At 31.5% G+C, this 19746-nt stretch overlaps 3 protein-coding genes across 3 annotated transcripts; 1 reads left to right on the forward strand and 2 right to left on the reverse strand.

The window, feature by feature from the left end:
* The first annotated feature begins 214 nt into the window (after positions 1–214).
* On the forward strand, positions 215–5717 carry Scm (Polycomb protein Scm). The gene is made up of 8 exons (XM_029321645.2): positions 215–790; positions 1089–1379; positions 1462–1697; positions 1899–2466; positions 2597–2788; positions 2887–3426; positions 4075–4229; positions 4309–5717. Exons 1-8 carry the CDS (start codon positions 763–765, stop codon positions 4441–4443), a joined length of 2145 nt encoding a protein of 714 aa, XP_029177478.1. The 5' UTR covers positions 215–762; the 3' UTR covers positions 4444–5717.
* LOC114928639 (phosducin-like protein 3) lies at positions 2941–8471 on the reverse strand. The gene is made up of 4 exons (XM_029299893.2): positions 8255–8471; positions 7755–7933; positions 7136–7337; positions 2941–7052 (listed from the first exon to the last, which is right to left on the reverse strand). The coding sequence occupies exons 2-4, from the start codon at positions 7929–7931 to the stop codon at positions 6790–6792; spliced, it is 642 nt and encodes a 213-aa protein (XP_029155726.2). The 5' UTR covers positions 7932–7933; positions 8255–8471; the 3' UTR covers positions 2941–6789.
* Positions 8472–10054: 1583 nt separating this feature from the next.
* Positions 10055–11540, reverse strand: LOC146723668 (uncharacterized). The gene is made up of 2 exons (XM_085481360.1): positions 10809–11540; positions 10055–10066 (listed from the first exon to the last, which is right to left on the reverse strand). The coding sequence occupies exons 1-2, from the start codon at positions 11538–11540 to the stop codon at positions 10055–10057; spliced, it is 744 nt and encodes a 247-aa protein (XP_085337486.1).
* Positions 11541–19746: the final 8206 nt, after the last annotated feature.

Raw genomic sequence — 19746 nt, forward strand, 5'->3', positions numbered from 1 at the left:
TAGTTCCACAGTATAGTCCGTGCTTTCGGCGTCCCTGAGGTATAGCCGGTGTAAGCAGGTTGCCTCATAAAAAATAGAGAGCGCCCCATTCTTTCTAGCCTAGGAATAGAGAGAGTAGGAAGGTCACTAGGACGTGACAACCGTTTCGAAAAAATGACGGGATGTTACAGTCACTAGGACGTGACACCACCAATGGCGGGATGTCACAACGCTATTCCGCTGCATGGATTCGCACCTTGAATACGGGCCTTTAAGTGCTTCTTGTAATTTTCTTCTAATTTTTATTTTTCTTTCTTTTTTATTAAAAAATTTGACTACAAATTTATTGTTTTAAATTTGTAATAATGTATGTAGTTAAAAAAACATTTATCGTGTTTAAATGACGAAAATCACCTTGTTTTTGCTTTATTCCTCCGAAGCTATTATGCGCGGATTGCGCGGCCAAATTGAAGCAATATGGCGGAGTGATACAATAACTTACAATACGGGATACATAGATTATTTTGATTCCATAGTTGAAATCCTTATACTCTGGTAGTATAGATCAGAATTATAATAAATAGAGAAGCGTGTGTGTATATTTCATCTAGTGACGATTCGTCTTCGTGTAAGAAGTTTTCGTATCATCTCAATCTTGTGGCGCGTTTGCGGCTTTGAAATTCATTTCGATATTACATACGAACATGATTTTAATCAATTAGTTATTGTGCTAGCTAGCTTTTCTGGCGATTTCATTTAATCCTTACCCTTGTATGCCGGAACATGTCGTCCACACAGACCAAGATGCGAGGTATGTTAAGATACTTGCCAAAAAAAATAACCTTGTAAACTTGCATAGACTATTCGCTTCGTATATATTGCAATGTATCTCGTTGCTATTTCAACTTATTTTATATATGTACATATGGATTTCATTTATATATTTATATATATTTTTCTTTATGTGTACATAATTATATATATATATATATACACACATATATTTATGTATATATATATATTTATATATTTGATTACATTTTGATGAACAAGTGTAAGGAAAATGTAAACAAAAAATTTTTTTAATTTGAATATTTTTATTTTAATAGGTCCAGGCCGACCGCCAAAATCAAAGAATGCTTGCACATGGTGCGGGGAAACAAAACAACCGTTGAAATATGTTCTTCCTACTCAGAATGGCAAGAAAGAGTTCTGTTCAGAAACGTGTCTGTCTGAATCACGTAAGACTTATGCACGAGGCGCGTGTGTACAATGTGACAATGTAATCAGAAATACGCCTGTCAAATTAGAACAGAAGGATGGTCCAACAAAAGATTTCTGCTCTTCATTTTGTTTAAATGCATATCAAAAGAAAGAGAGTCAAGCTGATACGAAGAAAAGTGATAAATACATACCCTTGATATAAAATTTATATTATAAAAAATTCTATTTGTGAGTAACAAATATATATGGAATTTACAGGCAATAGGGATACAGCGTCGCCTGCGCAATCTCCTGCTCCATCTGGATTGCCAAGTGGCAATAATGTACCGTCAACTACACAATCTTATACAAATACAAATAATCATACAACCATATCTCATTCACCATCAACATCTACTGGACCATTTCAATATGAAACCTATCAGACTTTTGATTGGGATCTTTACTTAAGGGAAACCAAAAGTACAGCAGCTCCAGTAGAGTGTTTCAAACAGGTACAAGAGCAATATAACTTTATTTGTTTTATATATGTTTCCCTGTTTAATCATATATAAGTGTTTATGACTAACAATTTAATCAATTCATGAGTTTTATTTTTCATAATATAAAAATTAATATAAACAGAGAATCTTTATATTTATTTTTAAGATAATTCTTAAGATGTAGAATTTACATTATAGATTTTTCTTTTTTAGCATGAGGTTCCACCAACAAATGAATTTAAAATCAATATGAAATTGGAAGCATTAGATCCACGAAACCTAACATCAACTTGTATCGCTACTGTAGTGGGCGTTCTTGGACCTCGGTTGAGATTAAGATTAGATGGTTCTGATAATAAAAATGATTTCTGGCGATTGGTCGACAGTAATGAGATACATCCGATAGGTCACTGTGAGAAGTCTGGTGGGATGCTACAACCTCCATTAGGCTTCCGGATGAATGCTTCCAGCTGGCCAATGTTCCTTCTAAAAACGTTGAATGGTGCTGAAATGGCACCAGCAAAAGTGTTCAAACGTGAACCAAAGACACCACGTTCTAATATGTTTGAAGTCGGACATAAATTAGAAGCAATTGATAAAAAAAATCCTCAACTTATATGCACCGCAACTGTTGGTGCGGTTAAAGATGACATGATACATATTACATTTGATGGTTGGCGCGGTGCTTTTGATTATTGGTGTCGTTACGATTCTCGAGATATTTTCCCTGCGGGTTGGTGTTTTAAAAGTGGGCATCCATTGCAACCACCAAGGCAAAAATGTATGGAGAAAATGAATATAATTTTCGAAATTAATCAATATATAGATAATAGTTATTTTTCATAGTATTTAAATATCTGTAATATACTGTAAACTTTCATGTCAATAACTTGCATTTTTAATACATACAGCGATAGGTTCCAACAGATTTAAGTCCAGAACTAGTAATGTTTTGTTAGTAATGGCAGTTTCTGGAAATAATAATACTAGCAGAGAACCAGCAGTTGCATTAGTGAGCCCTGCAGGTTCCAGTGCACCACCACAGCCAGCTACAGAACCTGATACTAGTACGGCTAATACAAAACCACATGCACTTGAAAATGGTTAGTTTTTACGTTAAATACAATGTGACATTTTCTACAAAAAAAAAAGTGCATGTAAGACTAAAAATCAAATAATATAACAATTGTACACATTGCAGTTACAATTTATGTTAATCATAACTGTTCCTGTGGACCATATTTTGATCCTCGAAAAGTGAAAGCTATGCCAGCACAATTTGGTGTTGGTCCTATACTAAATGTTGTAAGAGAAATCTTTCAAGCATTTTTAATGGCAGCCATGAGTCCCAGGCAGATGTTGAGTTTGTTGAAACGTGGCGAGGGTGAAACCATAAACTTGACTCTGGAAAGTAAGCCTGCCTCTGTTAGATTACCGATTTTTCTGGAAGAAGAAGATTTTTATACGTATATTAGGCGGCAACTCGAGGATCTATGTGCATGTGAACACATGTTAGTCAGAAGAAAAGAGGCTTGCAACAAATGTCCTAGTACGCAACAATCACAATCTATTAACAGTGATGAAGCAAATAACACCATAACAGAAAAAAGAAGATGGTCATCACAAAGTCAACAAAACTTAACATCTACTACACAGCAACAGCAGAGCACTGTACAAAGTACAAATGATTCTACACTGTCAACTCCTACACTTGCAAAACAACCTCGCAAGTCTGTTCCTGGTAATTATTCCATGTTTTATACTAAATTTTAATAATAAAGAATATAATAATATAGATAATGTGTGCAATATAAATATACATGTGTATATATACAATATTATTATTATATAATGTTTTTTTATGTCTTAAGGCTCCTGCATCCTCACCACAACCATATTAGATTATGATGTGAGTAGCAAGAAAACATACTGAAAATTCTTAGATGCCATTTTTAATGAAAAAATATTTCGATGAAACACTATTTCATAAATGCTTTAGCATACTTTTAAAATACCTCGAAAATTATTCTTTTCCTTTTGACAGTCAATTAACAAATGATCGTGATATCAGACTTTGATTATGCATCTGCAAAGTCCAGACAGATTACAGGACCTTAAATTACAGTCATTTTACAACTATTGATTAATTGTAAAAGGAAAAAAATAATTTTTTAGGTATTTTAAGAGTGTGCTAAAGCCATCTGAAAAACTGTTTCATCGAAATACCTTTTTATTTCGAAATGGCATGTATAAATTTTTAACTTGTTTTCTCGCCTCTGACGTCACAACTCCAACATAGTCGGCGAGAAGCTAGGAGTCTTAATTGATACACATAATACATTCTCATAAAATAGTGCATATAGTAATTAAAAAATATGTTTATATTTAGAATTTGAAGCAGCAACATCTACTACTCAATCTGAATCTTCTGCAAATCGCATTCCTTCCACTGAACCAGCAGAATGGACTATTGAAGATGTAATACATTATATTGCCATTACAGATCCAGCATTAGGACAACACGCAGATTTGTTTAGGAAACATGTAAGGCAAATACAAAATTATATTTTTATTATGTTTTGTTGTATTAAATTACTTTTATATAATCAATAATAATTTTTAGGAAATTGATGGCAAAGCTTTACTTCTTCTTAATAGTGATATGATGATGAAATATATGGGGCTAAAACTTGGGCCAGCACTTAAGATTTGTAATTTGGTAAATCGTATTAAAGGTAGAAGACATATGCTTATGTGATTTTCTCAGATATGAATATTTATATAAAATTATCTGAATTGACACATTTCACAATGACTGGGTCAGATTGTTTTCAATAATGGAAACAAACTAAAATATAGAGGTTGTTACAAATAATGTGAATACACATTGACAATGAATTATTTTCAGAATTATCATATATATTAACAATTTTAGAGCTTAATTTAAATAAATTCAAGGTTAAACTTTTGGACTCGTCAAAAGGTTGTTTCATTATTTCAAAATATAAATTTGCATTAATTAGTTGTAATGCAAATATTTTTGTTAATAAATTTACCATTGCCCTATAAGTATTACATATAGATTAGCCTAATTCAATTCCATGTGTATGTAGATAAGCAGTGATAAGCACATTGAATCTGATATATACTTACATATATATTATCACAAAAAAATATTTCCTACATGTTGTAAATAAATTTCATGTCATCTTATTTTACAAATTTAAAATCAACTTCATAAATACATATATTGTAAACAAATTTGTCTCCTGATATGTTTAAATTTATTCATGATATCAAGAGATAAAGTTTTTTTAATTTTTTTTCTAAGGGGATGCTGGAGTGACTTGAGAAGTCAGTTGTTTTTTTTTCCTTTCTTATCGACAAAATACGAGGTTAAATAAAGTATAAATCTATTTATTGGCTATACGGGTTGTTTTTGATCTAAAATTAGAACGCTTCGCCCTTTGTTAATATTAATACTTTAATTTGTACAGGAAAAAGATTTATCAATCTGTATAGTCTCATATTTCTTAATTACAGAATTATGAATTCTTATTCTGTAATCAAGAAATATTAAGACTATACAGATTGATAAATCTTTCTCCTGTACAAATTAAAGTATTAACATTAACAAAGGGCGAAGCGTTCTAATTTTAGGAAAAAAAAAACAATCCGTATAGCCAATAAATAGATTTATAGTTTATTTGACCTCATATTTTGTCGATAAGAAAGGAAAAAAACAACTGACTTCTCAAGTCACTCCAGCATCCCCATGATGTTATATTATGCATATACTTTGTTTATTAGTATGTATTATTTGATATATTTTGATGCAACAATTCAACATAGTTTAAAAAGAAAATTTGAATAATTGAAGTAGCAAAATGACGTCAAAATGATATGCATACTTGCTACATAGAAGGTTAATATTTTTCCTTGTAAAAACTGTGGATAGATTTTTGTAACATTTATTACAATTAAACGCAGTTATTCTTTAAATTTACAAATAAAATTACAAATATATGTTAATTTTCTTTATTATGATAGTGGAATTTTCTCTTTTTATTATAGATATAAACTGCAAATACATATTTTGGGAACATTTTAAAATTAGAAAATTTACTTGATGTATATAATTCTTGTCACTGCAATTCTTATTACTGTGATATTCTGAATAACTTGTACAGCAATCTGTCATGTTTTACAATATATTGCAGTTTATATGAAATATAAAAACTTACTATTTTTCTGTATTCTATATATATTAGTTTTAAAAATTTAAATTTTTGTTTTCTATGTAAAACCCAAAAAGTATCACATTGTTTCTCTCATTTGTATGAAATCTTATGAATATATAAATAAAAATTAAACATTTGTTATGATTTATACTATTATGTAATATTTCAAATCTATGTAAATTAAATTTAGATATAAATTTTCTCTCTGTCCTTTCTCTTTCTAAATTTTATTAATTTTTTAATTTTATAATTTGAAAAAACTTTATTATATATCGATAAAATATTACAATCTCAACTTACAAAATACATACAATTGTTATAAAATAACTTTATTTTAATAGAAATCTAAATTACATTTTGTATGTCTTTAATTTGATCATTATATATATTTTTATATAAAAGTAATTTAAATTGTTCATAGATAAATAGGCAAAAATAGAAAAATATTAGTAAGTTGACGCTATTTATAAATTTAGCTTTTGTTATAAATAAATAATTTCAAGCTATCCCAAAAGTGCATCAAAATATAGAATCAATTTTAAAAATGCATTCAGTTTACTATCAAACAAAACAAAGCAATATAATTATTAAATTTAATGCACAATATACAAGGTGTCACTTAAAGACTGCCCACTAATTACATAGTGTTATTCCTTACTAAAAAAATAAGTTAAAAAATCCTAAATAATTTTTTTCTGTACACTTTACACAATAATTACTCCTTTATTGTTATAGCAAAAATTATTCAAAACTTTTTGACTTATTTTTTGGCAAAGAATAACCTTGTCTAGTAGATGGTCTTTAAGTAATACCCTATTGTACAGCAAATGTAAAGATATAAATTTTCATGTTTAAATACAGTTTTAATCATTATCAGAATCATCTGAATTGCGTCCTTTAATAGTCTTAGGCTTTGAAGGTTTAAATATAAATGACTTCTTGCCAGTTTGTGAAGGAAGTAAATCATCATCATAATTGATTACACCAGATTGTGCAAGACGACACTGCAGTGTTTCTGTAGAAAAATCATCACAGTTCCCTAATTCAGTAAAGCCTACAATATAATCCTTAGTTTTACCATTCACAATTAGCGCGATTGTAGGTATAATTTTAATCCGTAATCGTTCTGTAATGTTCAAATATGCATAATTATAATACAATAAATATATTAATATTTTAATAGAATATGAATATTTTAAATGAATATACCAGTTAAAAATGGACATCTTTCGACATTTAATTTACAGAATCTTGCTTCAATGTGTCTTTTTGCAAGAATTTTGAAATGATGATCTACAATTTTACACCGTGGAGAATCGTCTTTATAAAATAAACAGACTATATTTTCTGACTTCTTAGATATTTCAAAGAATTCTTTCTCATCATATATTTCTGTATATTCTCCATGACCCTGTAATAATATTTAATTATATAACATTACATTATATTTTGATAAAATTTGTATATATTTAATATAAATTTGTATATATATTGCTTTTATATATTTACATATAATTATAACATTTATTTTTAATATTTAAAAATCCAAGACCCTGACAATAGAAAAAAATATTAAGAATAAATATTAAATATTTGAAATTATTTTAAAATAACATCGAAAAACTAATATACAAATACAAATTCAGGTAGTACTAGTTTATTAGCTCTTTTAGTTCTTTATATCCTAATTTATATTTTTATATATATCAGAATCTTTTTGATTTTATTATATTAAAATAATTCTTATTCCTAATATTTAATATTTATTCTTAATATTTTCTCTATTATGTGCAGGGCTTCATAATAAATGTCATATTACATATATTACCAAAGTCAGCCAATTCTGTTTTTGTTTTTGCATTTGTTTTAATTCATTTAATCTATGTGCACGTATCTTCTCATAATCACTGATATCTAAATTATCTAATTTTTCCAACTCTGCATCCAATTGCTGCTCAACATGATTGGCAACTTCTATGACTTTTTGTTGAATTACAGCCTCCATTTCTGAATTAAAGAAATATTTATATATTTATATTAGCTTTTTACAAAAATAATGTAATTGTAAATTTTAATGCAAAATAAGAAAAGATAGCCTTTAAAAACTATTAAATATTATATATATGATTCATATATATGTGTGTGTATATATATATATATATGTATATATATATATATATGTATATATATATATATATATATATATATATATATATATATCGGCATTAAATTGTTAGTTTAACGTTCATATTTAATGTAAAATTTTGTTCTTTATACAATAATCCAATTACAATTGATTTGATGAAGTACAAATGATTTTTAACTCACTATTTTTCTTCTATGGATTTTTGTGTTCTAGCGAAGCAAAGTATCACGTTTGTTCACCTCTAACACTATTGGGAATGATTGATAATTGTGAATGGTGGTATTATGTTATATCTAAATATGGTCAGAATGACATCCTTTCTCTATACACCTCGATTAACAAGAGAGGCTGAGCTTTAAGGGTCGACAGGCGACATGGTGGAGACGTCTATCGGTCGGCTGGGAATTACGGATTCGTTTATCCCAGATATTAGCCAGAACCAGAGAGAAAGATGAGAGCGGCCAGGCCGGCGTTTTGGCTGTTACCGTTTTTACGGCACTGCTTGAAGCGCCCCTCGCACCCGTTTTCAATATCGGAACTAACTGCACACCCATTTTCTGGCAGGGTCGATAAAGTTTGTATTTGGTGCGAGTCCGTGCTACGCCCATAATTTTCGTGTTGAGAAACTTGGTGCTAGAATCCATTTCAAGTTCAAACCCTGCTGTTTTAATTTTTTTAATTTCGTTTTTTTTCAAAGGTGTATTCACAAAAGTTATTACGTATAAGAACAATCAATTAATAAATTATTATTTGATAATTATTAAAATTATACGCACATTTTTTAACAATTTTGCTTATGTAACTAAAACTTTATAAGTTTGTAATCAATTTAATATTTTTTTAGTTTTCATAAAAAAATTGTAATCTTTCCTAATTATAAAATTGTTGAAAAATATGAAATCATTTTAATAATTATAAATTAATAATTTATTACTTTATTGTCTTACACATAATAAAGTATTTGAATACACCTTTAAAAAAAATAGAAAAAGCAGGTTTTGAACTTGAAAGGTCCAGAATTCTAACTCGTCGTCTCACCCACTCGACTACGCATATTACCTAACGTTCCTTTCTATCAGTACAGTACATTAGGGAGGCCCACAGAAACTTCAACAATTAAATCTTATTAATTAATTATATATATATATATATATATATATATATATATATATATATATATACACATACAGGGTGTTTCATTTTAATTTCCCCAGGCAAATATTAAATATATTAAAACTGTAAATATTAATATAACTGTTATATACTTAACACAACTGTTATATACTTAGCGTTTACTTAATAATGTTATTTTATTATAATTATGTAATGAAATGTTTTTTTTACGTAGGACACATTCAAGAAATATAAATTTTTCTTACTATAAAAATGATAACTACATAACTTATTTTGATAAATACATTTTTATTAAATTAATATGACTATATAATTCATTGGCATATGAATAAACATGCAAAAAGATCGCAAATAGTTGAAACAATTGCATAAGAGATTGAGCACAATAAAATAGAAAATGGATAAAAAAATTTATCTATTCTGCGTTACTAAATTGCATTTCATGTTTGATATTGAACTATTCCTTATTTCCCGTTCTTATTTTCTGTTTTTTATACTCTTTTCCTTATTCTTTTTATTATGCGCAGATCCCAAATGTCAGACTATTAAGTCTTATCTAATCTACATTAAATCTACACTAATAATCTACACTAATAATCTACACTGCATGCTGTAGATTTCCTTTAAATAATTATATTATTCATATGCTTTTGGTGTCTTTTTTTCCCAACATGCGTGTGTATTTGAGAACATCTTTTTTGTTATATAGTCTTCATGTTTTATTCTTATTTTGGTTGAATACATTTTATTATTTATATCGCTCATTTGTTGCAGCAATGACAACTCAAATAAAAAATATTGTAGTTATGAGCACAGGGAAAAAGGTTGCTACATGTACTATTATTATATTAAATCGTCTCCTGAAAAATCACAATTTTGGAGTTATATATTATTGTTGTAGCAAATTGTATATGTATTTATTAATTTTTCCTTATTCTCTCTAGAATATCATATGCCAATGATCATATTTTTATTATTAAAATGTTCTTTAAATCTCATTACTATCATTACTTGTATCACATTATTGCTAATAATAAAAATGCTCATGATTTTATAAATTTCTTAGCATGATCGCATATTAAATCTTTTTTATTTAATATCCGTGATAGAACCTGGCAGTGTGTGATTTAGGCTAATGTTTCAACTGTTATTGCGATTTTCTACGAAATTGAAAAATCCTACTTATTTTTTATCATTCAAAAATAATGTTTATTAAAAAGTTATATTATTTGCAAATATTTAATATTGTATGCATTTGAGCGTTGCAATGCAATATCATGATACAAGTAAACATAACAAAAGAAAGGATTAATGTGTCTACGTACGTATGTAATTTCTTTGATTTGTCTTATTTTTTTTACCTTTTAGTTTTTACCTTTTTTACCTTTTCCTATTATTTTTTCATCTTCTTTCTCTTTTTTCTTCTTTTTTAAATTCTGTTGCTTTCATTTTCTTTTTTAGGCCTATGGTAGAGAACTAAACGTAAGCGCTTACGCTTACGTTCATATATATATATATATATATATATATATATATTCCTTTCTTAAATTTTTCCATTGAATAATTTTTACGCAATTGTTTTATTTGTTCGAAAAATTTAACTTTTCTGAGAGGTGCACCAGTTTTTTTTCCAGCACGATTATTGTATCTCGTGCGAGAGTATATTTTTACAAGAATCATATATCTTAATGTTTGCACTCGATGATTATAACACACATCATTAATATCAAACCATGTAGCATGCATTTTATTTGTTTCTTCTATACACTCCGCAACAATTTTATCCAGAATTTGTGTAGATGCCCAATAATGCTGCCATGTTTTATTAAATACTAATAACTGTATTCTCATTATGTTTATAAAATAATTTGTTGGGCGTACTAATTTTGTAATTGTCGGAGCGTCTTCATCATCATTCGGATATTCTCTAAATTGTATGTATTTCTCATTTGCTGTTAACTTGTCCATTGGCGTTTTCATCATAACATCGCGGCATTTTTCACAATTACTTTTTTGAAAACTTCGACGTGCCACAAATCCAGCGAAGAATGCTATTGCATTGTCATCGTAACTGCTATGTTGTTCATCATTTTCGATATTTTTGTAATCAAAATATTCTTCGACTATATTTGCATCCTCTGCAAGTAACTTATCGTTTTCATCAACATCATATTCTAGAGTTGTATTGCTGATTTCCATAACATTTTCTATAGCCTTAGTAAGTTTACTCGGTTCATTAATCAGAGTCTCTGTTTCTGGGCATTGTACATTGCCTTTGTCACTCGTTTGAATATATCCCGTGGAAAGTATGTGCCTGATGGAAAGTCGTATCATTCTTGCAGTCGGATTAGGATTAAATCATCCGCGTTGTCGAAGTTTGGAAAATAAATGTTCCACGGAGTCTTGATTGCATAATCCTGTTACTAATTCAAATTCTTCATTTTTACTTAAGAGTGCTTTATAAGTTGCAAGAATAGCTTTTATAGTTATAACAAAACCGTTGAAACAAGTACTTTAGTTATTTTTTCTAGTGATTTTGACAATTTTAAACACCATTCTACAAATTCTGTTAATAAAATCTCAATATCTGGATTTTTAGGGGATAATGGTCGTTTTCCGCCAAATTTAACATTTAAACTGTATGAATTGCAAGCATCGATAATATCATTCATGCGTTCTGCAAAATCGGCTGTAGCTTGCCATGTATTTGTATTTAATTCTCCTGCATGGCCAGCTGTTCTTATCGCGGCTGCAAAAGTATGACTGAATAATTGGAATGCTCTTTTCACATTCATAGCTTCGAAACTATTTGGACGAATGTGCGCTTCTGTTATGTGTGACAATAAATTAGAACCTCCTTTTGTGGAATTGTCGATGGACCATGTCGTTTCAAAGTCGGAGTAGGAAGCAATTATATTTCCATCGCAATAGATGTTTTTATGCGTCCTCAGGAAACTTGCCAATCTTTTTACCAGATGCGGAAAATCAAAGGAAGCGTAATATTTTTTTTCTTTATATATGAAAAATTGCTCTGATGTATCAACACCGAGTTGAGCATAAGCACTTTGATTGCATGTGCCTTGATCACATGTCACAAGTTGCACATCAGCACCTGTTTCATATAATCAATCTAAACATTCTTTTAATAAAATAATTATTTCATTCGCCTTCATACATTTTCCTGGAAGAAAATATGCTATAGGTTGACGCCATGGGTGCCGTGCATTTAAACTATCTAAACAAAACACAAACACACATTTAGCTCTCTCTGATTTTCTACCTAGAGGTCCGAGATCTACAAGGCCTTCTATTTCATTTAACTTAGATGAATATTCCTCATACGATTTAATATACATTTCATCCCATTTCAAAGCACACACTCTTTCCTCCATTGGTAATTGAGTTATTTTTTCTTTTAATTTATTAAATATAAAATTGCAGAATCCTGGTTTTATGTCATATTCTTCTAACCATCTTCGTATTGTTCGCTGTCCAGGAAAATTGCAACCCGCTTTCTGTAAGCGACAAAATGCAGAGGGTGAATAATAATAAAGTTGCCTCGATAAATTTTTTTCTTCTTCTGTATATTTTGCATTTGGTGTATGTAACTGTAAATTTATCATAGCTTTTTTGCCACAGGGTGCAATTCTAGTTCATTTATCAATCTTTTTACTACCTTTTTTTTGTTTATTTCCCTTTGGCTTTTTAGGTATACGTCTCATACGTAGCCGATATTTTAAACTTTTTATGTGTTTTTGCAACCGAGCATTTTCATGTTTTAAATTATTAATTATAATATGTAATTCTCTCATTATTCGTATTTTTTGTTTTATTGATTTTTTCTTTCTTTAGCAAATCAGGTTTATCAATAATAATTCTTTCATAGTTGGGCGGCTCTAGATGTATCCATTTTATGATATTTTCCTCTTCCGCTGGAATATCAAAACATAAATTTGATGATCTATATGTTTTAAGTGATTGTTCTGCCGGTTGCTCATTCATCATTACGATATCTGAATTTATTGTACAACTGGTAGATGCAATAACTGGTGTGGCGTTTTCTTCGATTACTTCAACTCCTTGCTGTATGTCTACTTCTTGAGCTAGTCTATCTATTTCCATTTGTCTGCTTTTTTTCGCTGTGCATAATTGTACTCACTTTCAAAATGGATTGGTACAGCATCCCGCTTCAATCTTCTTTTTGAACTATTTGTGAAGCAGTCATCATTAAAATGGTCCTCGCATAATCCTGCACATTTAAGGGACTCGGGAGACCATTTTTCCAATCTAGTATTTCCTGCAACAGAAATAGAAGAAAAACATTTTATGTGTGTGTGTGTGTGTGTGTGTAGATGAGTGAGTGACTGAAAAAACATCATGTATTTCATATTTCTAATTAATTATGATAAAAAAAGAAGAAATAATTATAACTACAATTAATGCAATAATAACGAATATAAAAAAATATAAAAAACAAAATTGTGCATAGTTATATTTAGACTGTGCTTTCTTCTTTTATATTTATTTTGTTTGATTTTATTTTAAATGTATTATTTATTATGTAAAAAACTAAAATTATTATATAAAAAAAATAAATATTTGGCAAATCTAATTTTTAAATATATATAAATCTGCAAAAAGAGTAAAAAGATTTCTCTGTAAAAATATTTTATTTATATTTCGATCATTTTCTGCATTTAAATATAATGAGAAATATGCATATCCAACAATAAATATTTGCCGAATATTTATTTTTTTACATAATAAATAATACATATAAAATAAAATAAATAAAAAGAAGGCAGTGACCAAGTTTTGAAACCTGGGATCCCGGGATTACTACTCATGTCCTCTTCCGCTGCGCTAGCAGCACCGATCTAAAATATTTCTTTCTTTAGGCTTTTTATAACGATTCTCTAAATTTCAAATATAAAAAAATATTGTTTTTACTTATAGAAATACTTTATTATAGAATTTTGGAAAGCTTTTGAGATAATCTACAAGAATGTGTAATGAAAAATAGGTAGTTCCATTTTAAAAATTGAAGGTGACCTTTACATGACCTTCAATTGACTATCCAATGTCAAATCAATGGCACCATCTTATGTCCCCCTCTGAACCCTACAACTTTTGTACGAAACATTTTTTTCTATAACTTTGTGATTTCAAAATATTTGCCTGTTAAGATTAAAAAGACTCACCCTGTATATTCTCTTGTCATATTTAAATTAAATTTAAGATATATATATGGTTTCTTAAAACATTTTCCTATACGTGTAAAAAAATTATTAATTTTATTATTTAGAAAGTTATAAAAGCTGCATGATATTAAAGAGAATCCAAATAAATATTTTTCTTTACTTGCATAATATGTCTTGGAGACATGTAACAAATATGTGCTTTAATCACATGTGCAAATATTATGGCAATGTCAAAGATAAAACTAATTTTTGAACAAGATTAAATTAAATAATAAATTCTAAAAGACTTTTCAAAGTTAATTAGTTTTTTCACAATAATTGAATTTAATAAACCAAGTGTTTTTCAAAAAGAAAAGTTATAAAACTGCATATAAATATATAAATTTATTCATATATTAATTAAATTTATATTTTTTATTTTAAAAACATTTTTACTTCTTCTAATATTAAAAAGAGGAACACTTTAGAAAATTGCAGTTTATGTAGAATTAAAAAATTAAACTTTTTTTTTATAACCCCGTGATTTCCAAATATTTGCCTCTTAAGATTAGAAAAACTCACCCTGTTATTAATGTTAGGGATATATATATACATATACAGTGGCATTACAAATAATTGAGATAAAAGGTATAGTTACAATACGACTTTATTATATTTCTGTACATCTGAAGTTTACAGATTCTGAACATATACATATATAAAAATTAAATATTTTTATAGAAATAATGAGTCGTGTATTACATAAGAAAAATGGAAAACAAATTACATTTTTTTTCTAATTATAAAAAAATATTAATTCCGCCTCTGCCTCTGCCCCTTCTGTTTCCTCTGCCTCTTCCTCTCCATCTTCCTGCTCTTCCTCCTCCTCTACCATGCATGTAGAGTAGAAAATGTTGTAATTCTTCCGGCTGAAACATACAAAATGAAGAATATATTGATATGTATATTATCGATACACACACACACACACACACACACACACACTCACACACACATACACACGTGAAAATTTCACGTTCAGATATGATTTCCGCTCTTTTCGTTTCCGGGGCCAAAATATTTAATGAATCTTATTAAATTTACGATATTCTTAATCAGTAGAATTGTCCGCAGGGAGGCAAAAATTGATTTTTTGGAAAAAAGATGAGTATAAAATTCATAATATAACTTGGGGAGATGCGCAGCTAGCAGCGGGTAAGGTTGTGTTAGTCACGAGATCGTATTTATTTATTATAAATTTTTAAGAGCAATAATGCAAAATCCGACTCTTTGCCTCCTTGCTTTATTAAATAAAGAATATATTAAAAAATATTTCACGAAGCTACGTAACTTCTTTTTATGTAATATCTGGGATGAACAAATCTCACTAGATCTATACTCATGGGGAAATTTTCGTGGTAACATACTGACAGCTTGACAAGGAGAGAGTATTGTAACATCCCGTCATTTTTTCGAAACCGTATTTTTGTGCGCTACAAATCTTTCTAAATAATTACTTAAGAAATGCAATTGTATTTCTCAATATTACTATTATTATTCATTGTTTATAACTATTGAGACGATTTTACTAACCGTACTAACATATAGGGTCTTCCTAGTTGTAACTAAGCGGCTCAGCCAATCGGACAACATCACTAGACCTCACCTGGCGCATACTTCCAACCATACGACTAACTGAACCGCATATAGATGCGACATTAATATGTTCAAAATTAAGAAACAATAGAACTTATGGAATCATAACATAATAATATAATTGTTTCGTGAATTTTCTCGCGTGTAAAGTCCCGGGTATAATTTTGAATCTTCACGGGCGACGCGAGCCGAAACACAGGCTTCTAGTTTTTATTTAATGCAGCAGTACGGGCGCGATGGTATGAGAGAGTTGATTGAAATAAACTGGAATGACTTGATCCTCGTATAATACTGATTTATTACGATTATGCGCGACTATGTATTGCGATGCGCTCCTCGAGACATGAAGATTAGCAAGTGATCTGTGCGAATTTATCTCAGGCCGCACAGGCAGGCCTTCGCTGTCGATCCGAAAAAGCCCGATACCTCCCGGAATCCCGCGATTGATATTTAGACCATTCATGTTCACGTGGTTGACTGTTTCTTCGTTCACGTGATAGGACCAAAAACAAAGTGAGACAATGATGCGTGTATATATATATAAGGAAAACAATGTCTCTTGTCTCGACCAGCACATCCCAACAGATACATGTCCAAACATCGTGTAAATTCGTGAAATATAACAATATGGAATAATAATTCTAAACACCGGCCGCCTTGGAAGACGTCGTCTTACAATAATAATAAATAAACTCGGGGTCACATACATGCGACAGGCATACAATATGATTGATACACTTCGTCAAATAACAGTACAATGAATATGTATATTAAATAATATGTTTTGTAACGCAAAGAAAATAAATAATATATAATGAGTAAAGTGTAGTATAAATGATAAGAGTCGTCCTCAATTCAAATATCTAAAGCGATTTAAATAATTTTGTCATTAACGCTATTTGATTATTCAGCCCGGTCAAACTTTATAACTAATTGCAAAAGCAAGAAATGTCCTGGTTTTTTCTTTTTTTTTTTTTTTTGGTACTTATATAGCACGTTCATGTTATGAATGTAGTACAATTGATTGTCAAGCAACAAAAAAAATATTTTTTTTTTACAAATGCTAATCTTCTAGAGGCAAAATTTGTTAAGGGAAAATGGTTGATGCTCAGAGAAATCACTTGGTAGGCCTTTTTGTATCAAAAGAATATTGACTCGTTTAATCTTTAGTTTCGTGCGCCAGCGAGCTGACCCGGTACAAGACTGACTGTATAGGGGATTCTCAACGGTAGAGGCGAGAAGCATAACAAAAACATAGACGGGCACACTCGCAGCAGCGACAACTTTCATACAATGGAATATATAACTTGTATAGACTCGCTGTCGATCGCGATGAACGACCAGAGAGGAAAATACAATTGGCAGACTACGAAAGATCAATCCTCAACACTCGCGCCACTTGAGTATTCTGCCAATTCATCCCCGATCCCTAGACTTATGCGAAGAGAGCTAAACCTATCCTTTGGCAAAGCTTTTGTAAAAATATCCGCCAGTTGAAAGTTCGAAGGAATGAAGGACACAGTCAATTCATTACTTTCTACCTTTTCTCTAATGAAGTGATAACGGATGTCAATGTGCTTTGTACGCTTGTGGAATTCGGGATTTTTCACAAGGCGTATTGCACTCTGATTGTCAATGTGTATCGTAGTAGCCTGAGAACACCGACATCCGATATCACTGAGCAATTTTCTAAGCCAGACTACTTCCTTCGTCGCAGAAGCAGCCGCAACATATTCAGCCTCCGTTGTGCTGAGTGTCACAAGTCCTTGTCTCTGTGAGGACCAGGTTACAGGTCCACCTGCTAACGTAAAGACGTAGCCAGTGGTCGATCTGCGGGTTCCAATGTCGCTCGCGAAATCCGCATCCGAGTATCCTGTAAGTTTGAAAACGCCCCCGCTGTTTTTATATCTTATACCTACATTTATAGTCCCTTTTAAATATCTGATTATTCGCTTTACAGCCTCCCAGTGACTGTTATCATAACTACTTAGATATCTGCTAACCACATTTACTGCAAACGCAATGTCAGGGCGGGATACGACAGCCAAAAACATGAGTGATCCGACAGCCTCTCTGAACGGTACCTTGAGCTTGCAATCTTCTCCATTCTTTATCGGTTGCAAGTGAGAGTGTGGATCTGCCGGAATGCTCACGGTCTTGGCATCGATCATGCCGAACTTATTTATCACGCTTTCTAAATAGGCTCGCTGGTGTAAAAATATCGATTTCTCCGCTCGATTTCTTTCAATCTGCATGCCTGCGAACATGCTCGCATCTCCTAATGTGATGTCATAAGCGCCTCGCAAGGCTTGAACAACGCAATTTAAACTATCTGCCGACTTGGCCGCGACAATGCCATCGTCGACGAACAACGCCAAGTATATGTCGTGGCCTTCAACTCTGCCACGGAACACGCATTTGTCCGCTTCGCTTTCACTGAAGTTAAATTGTCTTAAGAAAGAGGAGAACTTCTTGTTCCAACACCTGGAGGCCTGTTTGAGGCCATATAACGATTTTTGCAATTTGCACACACTTTCCTTTGACGCATCTCCGACGTTGAGACCCTCCGGTATCCTCATGAAGATGTCTTCCTTTAGCTCTCCATAAAGAAACGCCGTCTTGACGTCGAACTGAATCATCTTGAGATCCTTGTATGCAATCAAGGCCAGAAGTACGCGAAGAGAGTCGTATCTCACAACGGGAGAAAATGTCTCGTTGTAGTCCAGACCGGGCTTCTGGAGGAAACCCCTCGCACACAATCGTGCTTTAAAACGACTGATGTCTCCGGAAGCCATCCGTTGGATTTTGAATACCCATTTGGAATCAATGGGTGTCCTGTCTTTTCTTGCGGGAACAAGCGTCCACGTTTCGTTCCGCTCATGGGCCTGCAATTCCTCTCTGATTGCCTCGCGCCACTTCTCAGCATTGTCTCCCGAGATAGCTTCCTGAAAAGAGGATGGTACTCTCCACTCCGCGATATTCACCTGATACCTTGACGGTGGTCTGATGGAATCACGGTTTCGCAAATGATGCGACTGTGTCTGATTCTGCTGAGTAGGTGGAGATTGCGGTCGCTCTTCGTCCGGTACGTTCTCTTGATGAGAATCCTCGGCAGCTTCTGTTTCTTGCTCACTCTTTGATTCGTCTCGTCCTGTCTCGTCGTCCTTCATACTTGAAATGCCTGGGCAGGGGACTTCTGTGTCTGGAACTTGTACTCTAGAACAAATCTCTTTTTCATTAAAAGTCACATCTCTTGCCTCTGAGACACGTTTCGTTCCAGGATCATAAAGTCTGTATCCAGCAGAGTCACTTTTGTATCCAACTAGCAGCATCTTTTTCGCTTTTGTATCCAGCTTGTCGCGCAATTGCTTTGGCACATGCACAAATGCCTCCGATCCGAAGATCCTGATGTGCGACAAGTCTGGTTTCCTGCCTGTCCAGACTTCGTATGGAGTAGACCCTTTTGTTTGACTGCATGGGACTCGATTTAGGATGTAGGTGGCTGTATGCACTGCTTCTGCCCATAAGAATGTCGGCAGCTGCCTCGCCTTCAGCATTGATCTTGCACTTTCAACGATCGTACGATTATCTCTTTCCGACTTGCCATTTTGCTGTGGCGTATACGGGATCGTACTCTCAAGGCGAATTCCTTTTGAGGCGAGATAACGTTTGAACCCAGCACTGCTGTACTCTCCGCCATTGTC

This window comes from Nylanderia fulva, unplaced genomic scaffold (genome assembly GCF_048542155.1).
Source record: "Nylanderia fulva isolate GAGA-0341 unplaced genomic scaffold, ASM4854215v1 Scaffold177, whole genome shotgun sequence".
In the NCBI taxonomy this organism is placed as follows: Eukaryota; Metazoa; Arthropoda; class Insecta; order Hymenoptera; family Formicidae; genus Nylanderia; species Nylanderia fulva.

Bases quoted from the DNA above. Each gene is read 5' to 3' on its own strand.
- Scm (XM_029321645.2), top strand. From the start codon at position 763: ATGTCGTCCACACAGACCAAGATGCGAG. The intron at 791-1,088 runs GTATGTTAAGAT...TTATTTTAATAG, and splicing joins CACACAGACCAAGATGCGAG to GTCCAGGCCGACCGCCAAAA. The intron at 2,789-2,886 runs GTTAGTTTTTAC...TACACATTGCAG, and splicing joins ACCACATGCACTTGAAAATG to TTACAATTTATGTTAATCAT.
- LOC114928639 (XM_029299893.2), bottom strand. From the start codon at position 7,931: ATGGAGGCTGTAATTCAACAAAAAGTCATAGAAGTTGCCAATCATGTT. The intron at 7,338-7,754 runs GTAATATATGTA...ATATTATTACAG, and splicing joins AACAGAATTGGCTGACTTTG to GGTCATGGAGAATATACAGA. The intron at 7,053-7,135 runs GTATATTCATTT...TGAACATTACAG, and splicing joins AAGATGTCCATTTTTAACTG to AACGATTACGGATTAAAATT.
- LOC146723668 (XM_085481360.1), bottom strand. From the start codon at position 11,540: ATGATACGACTTTCCATCAGGCACATACTTTCCACGGGATATATTCAA.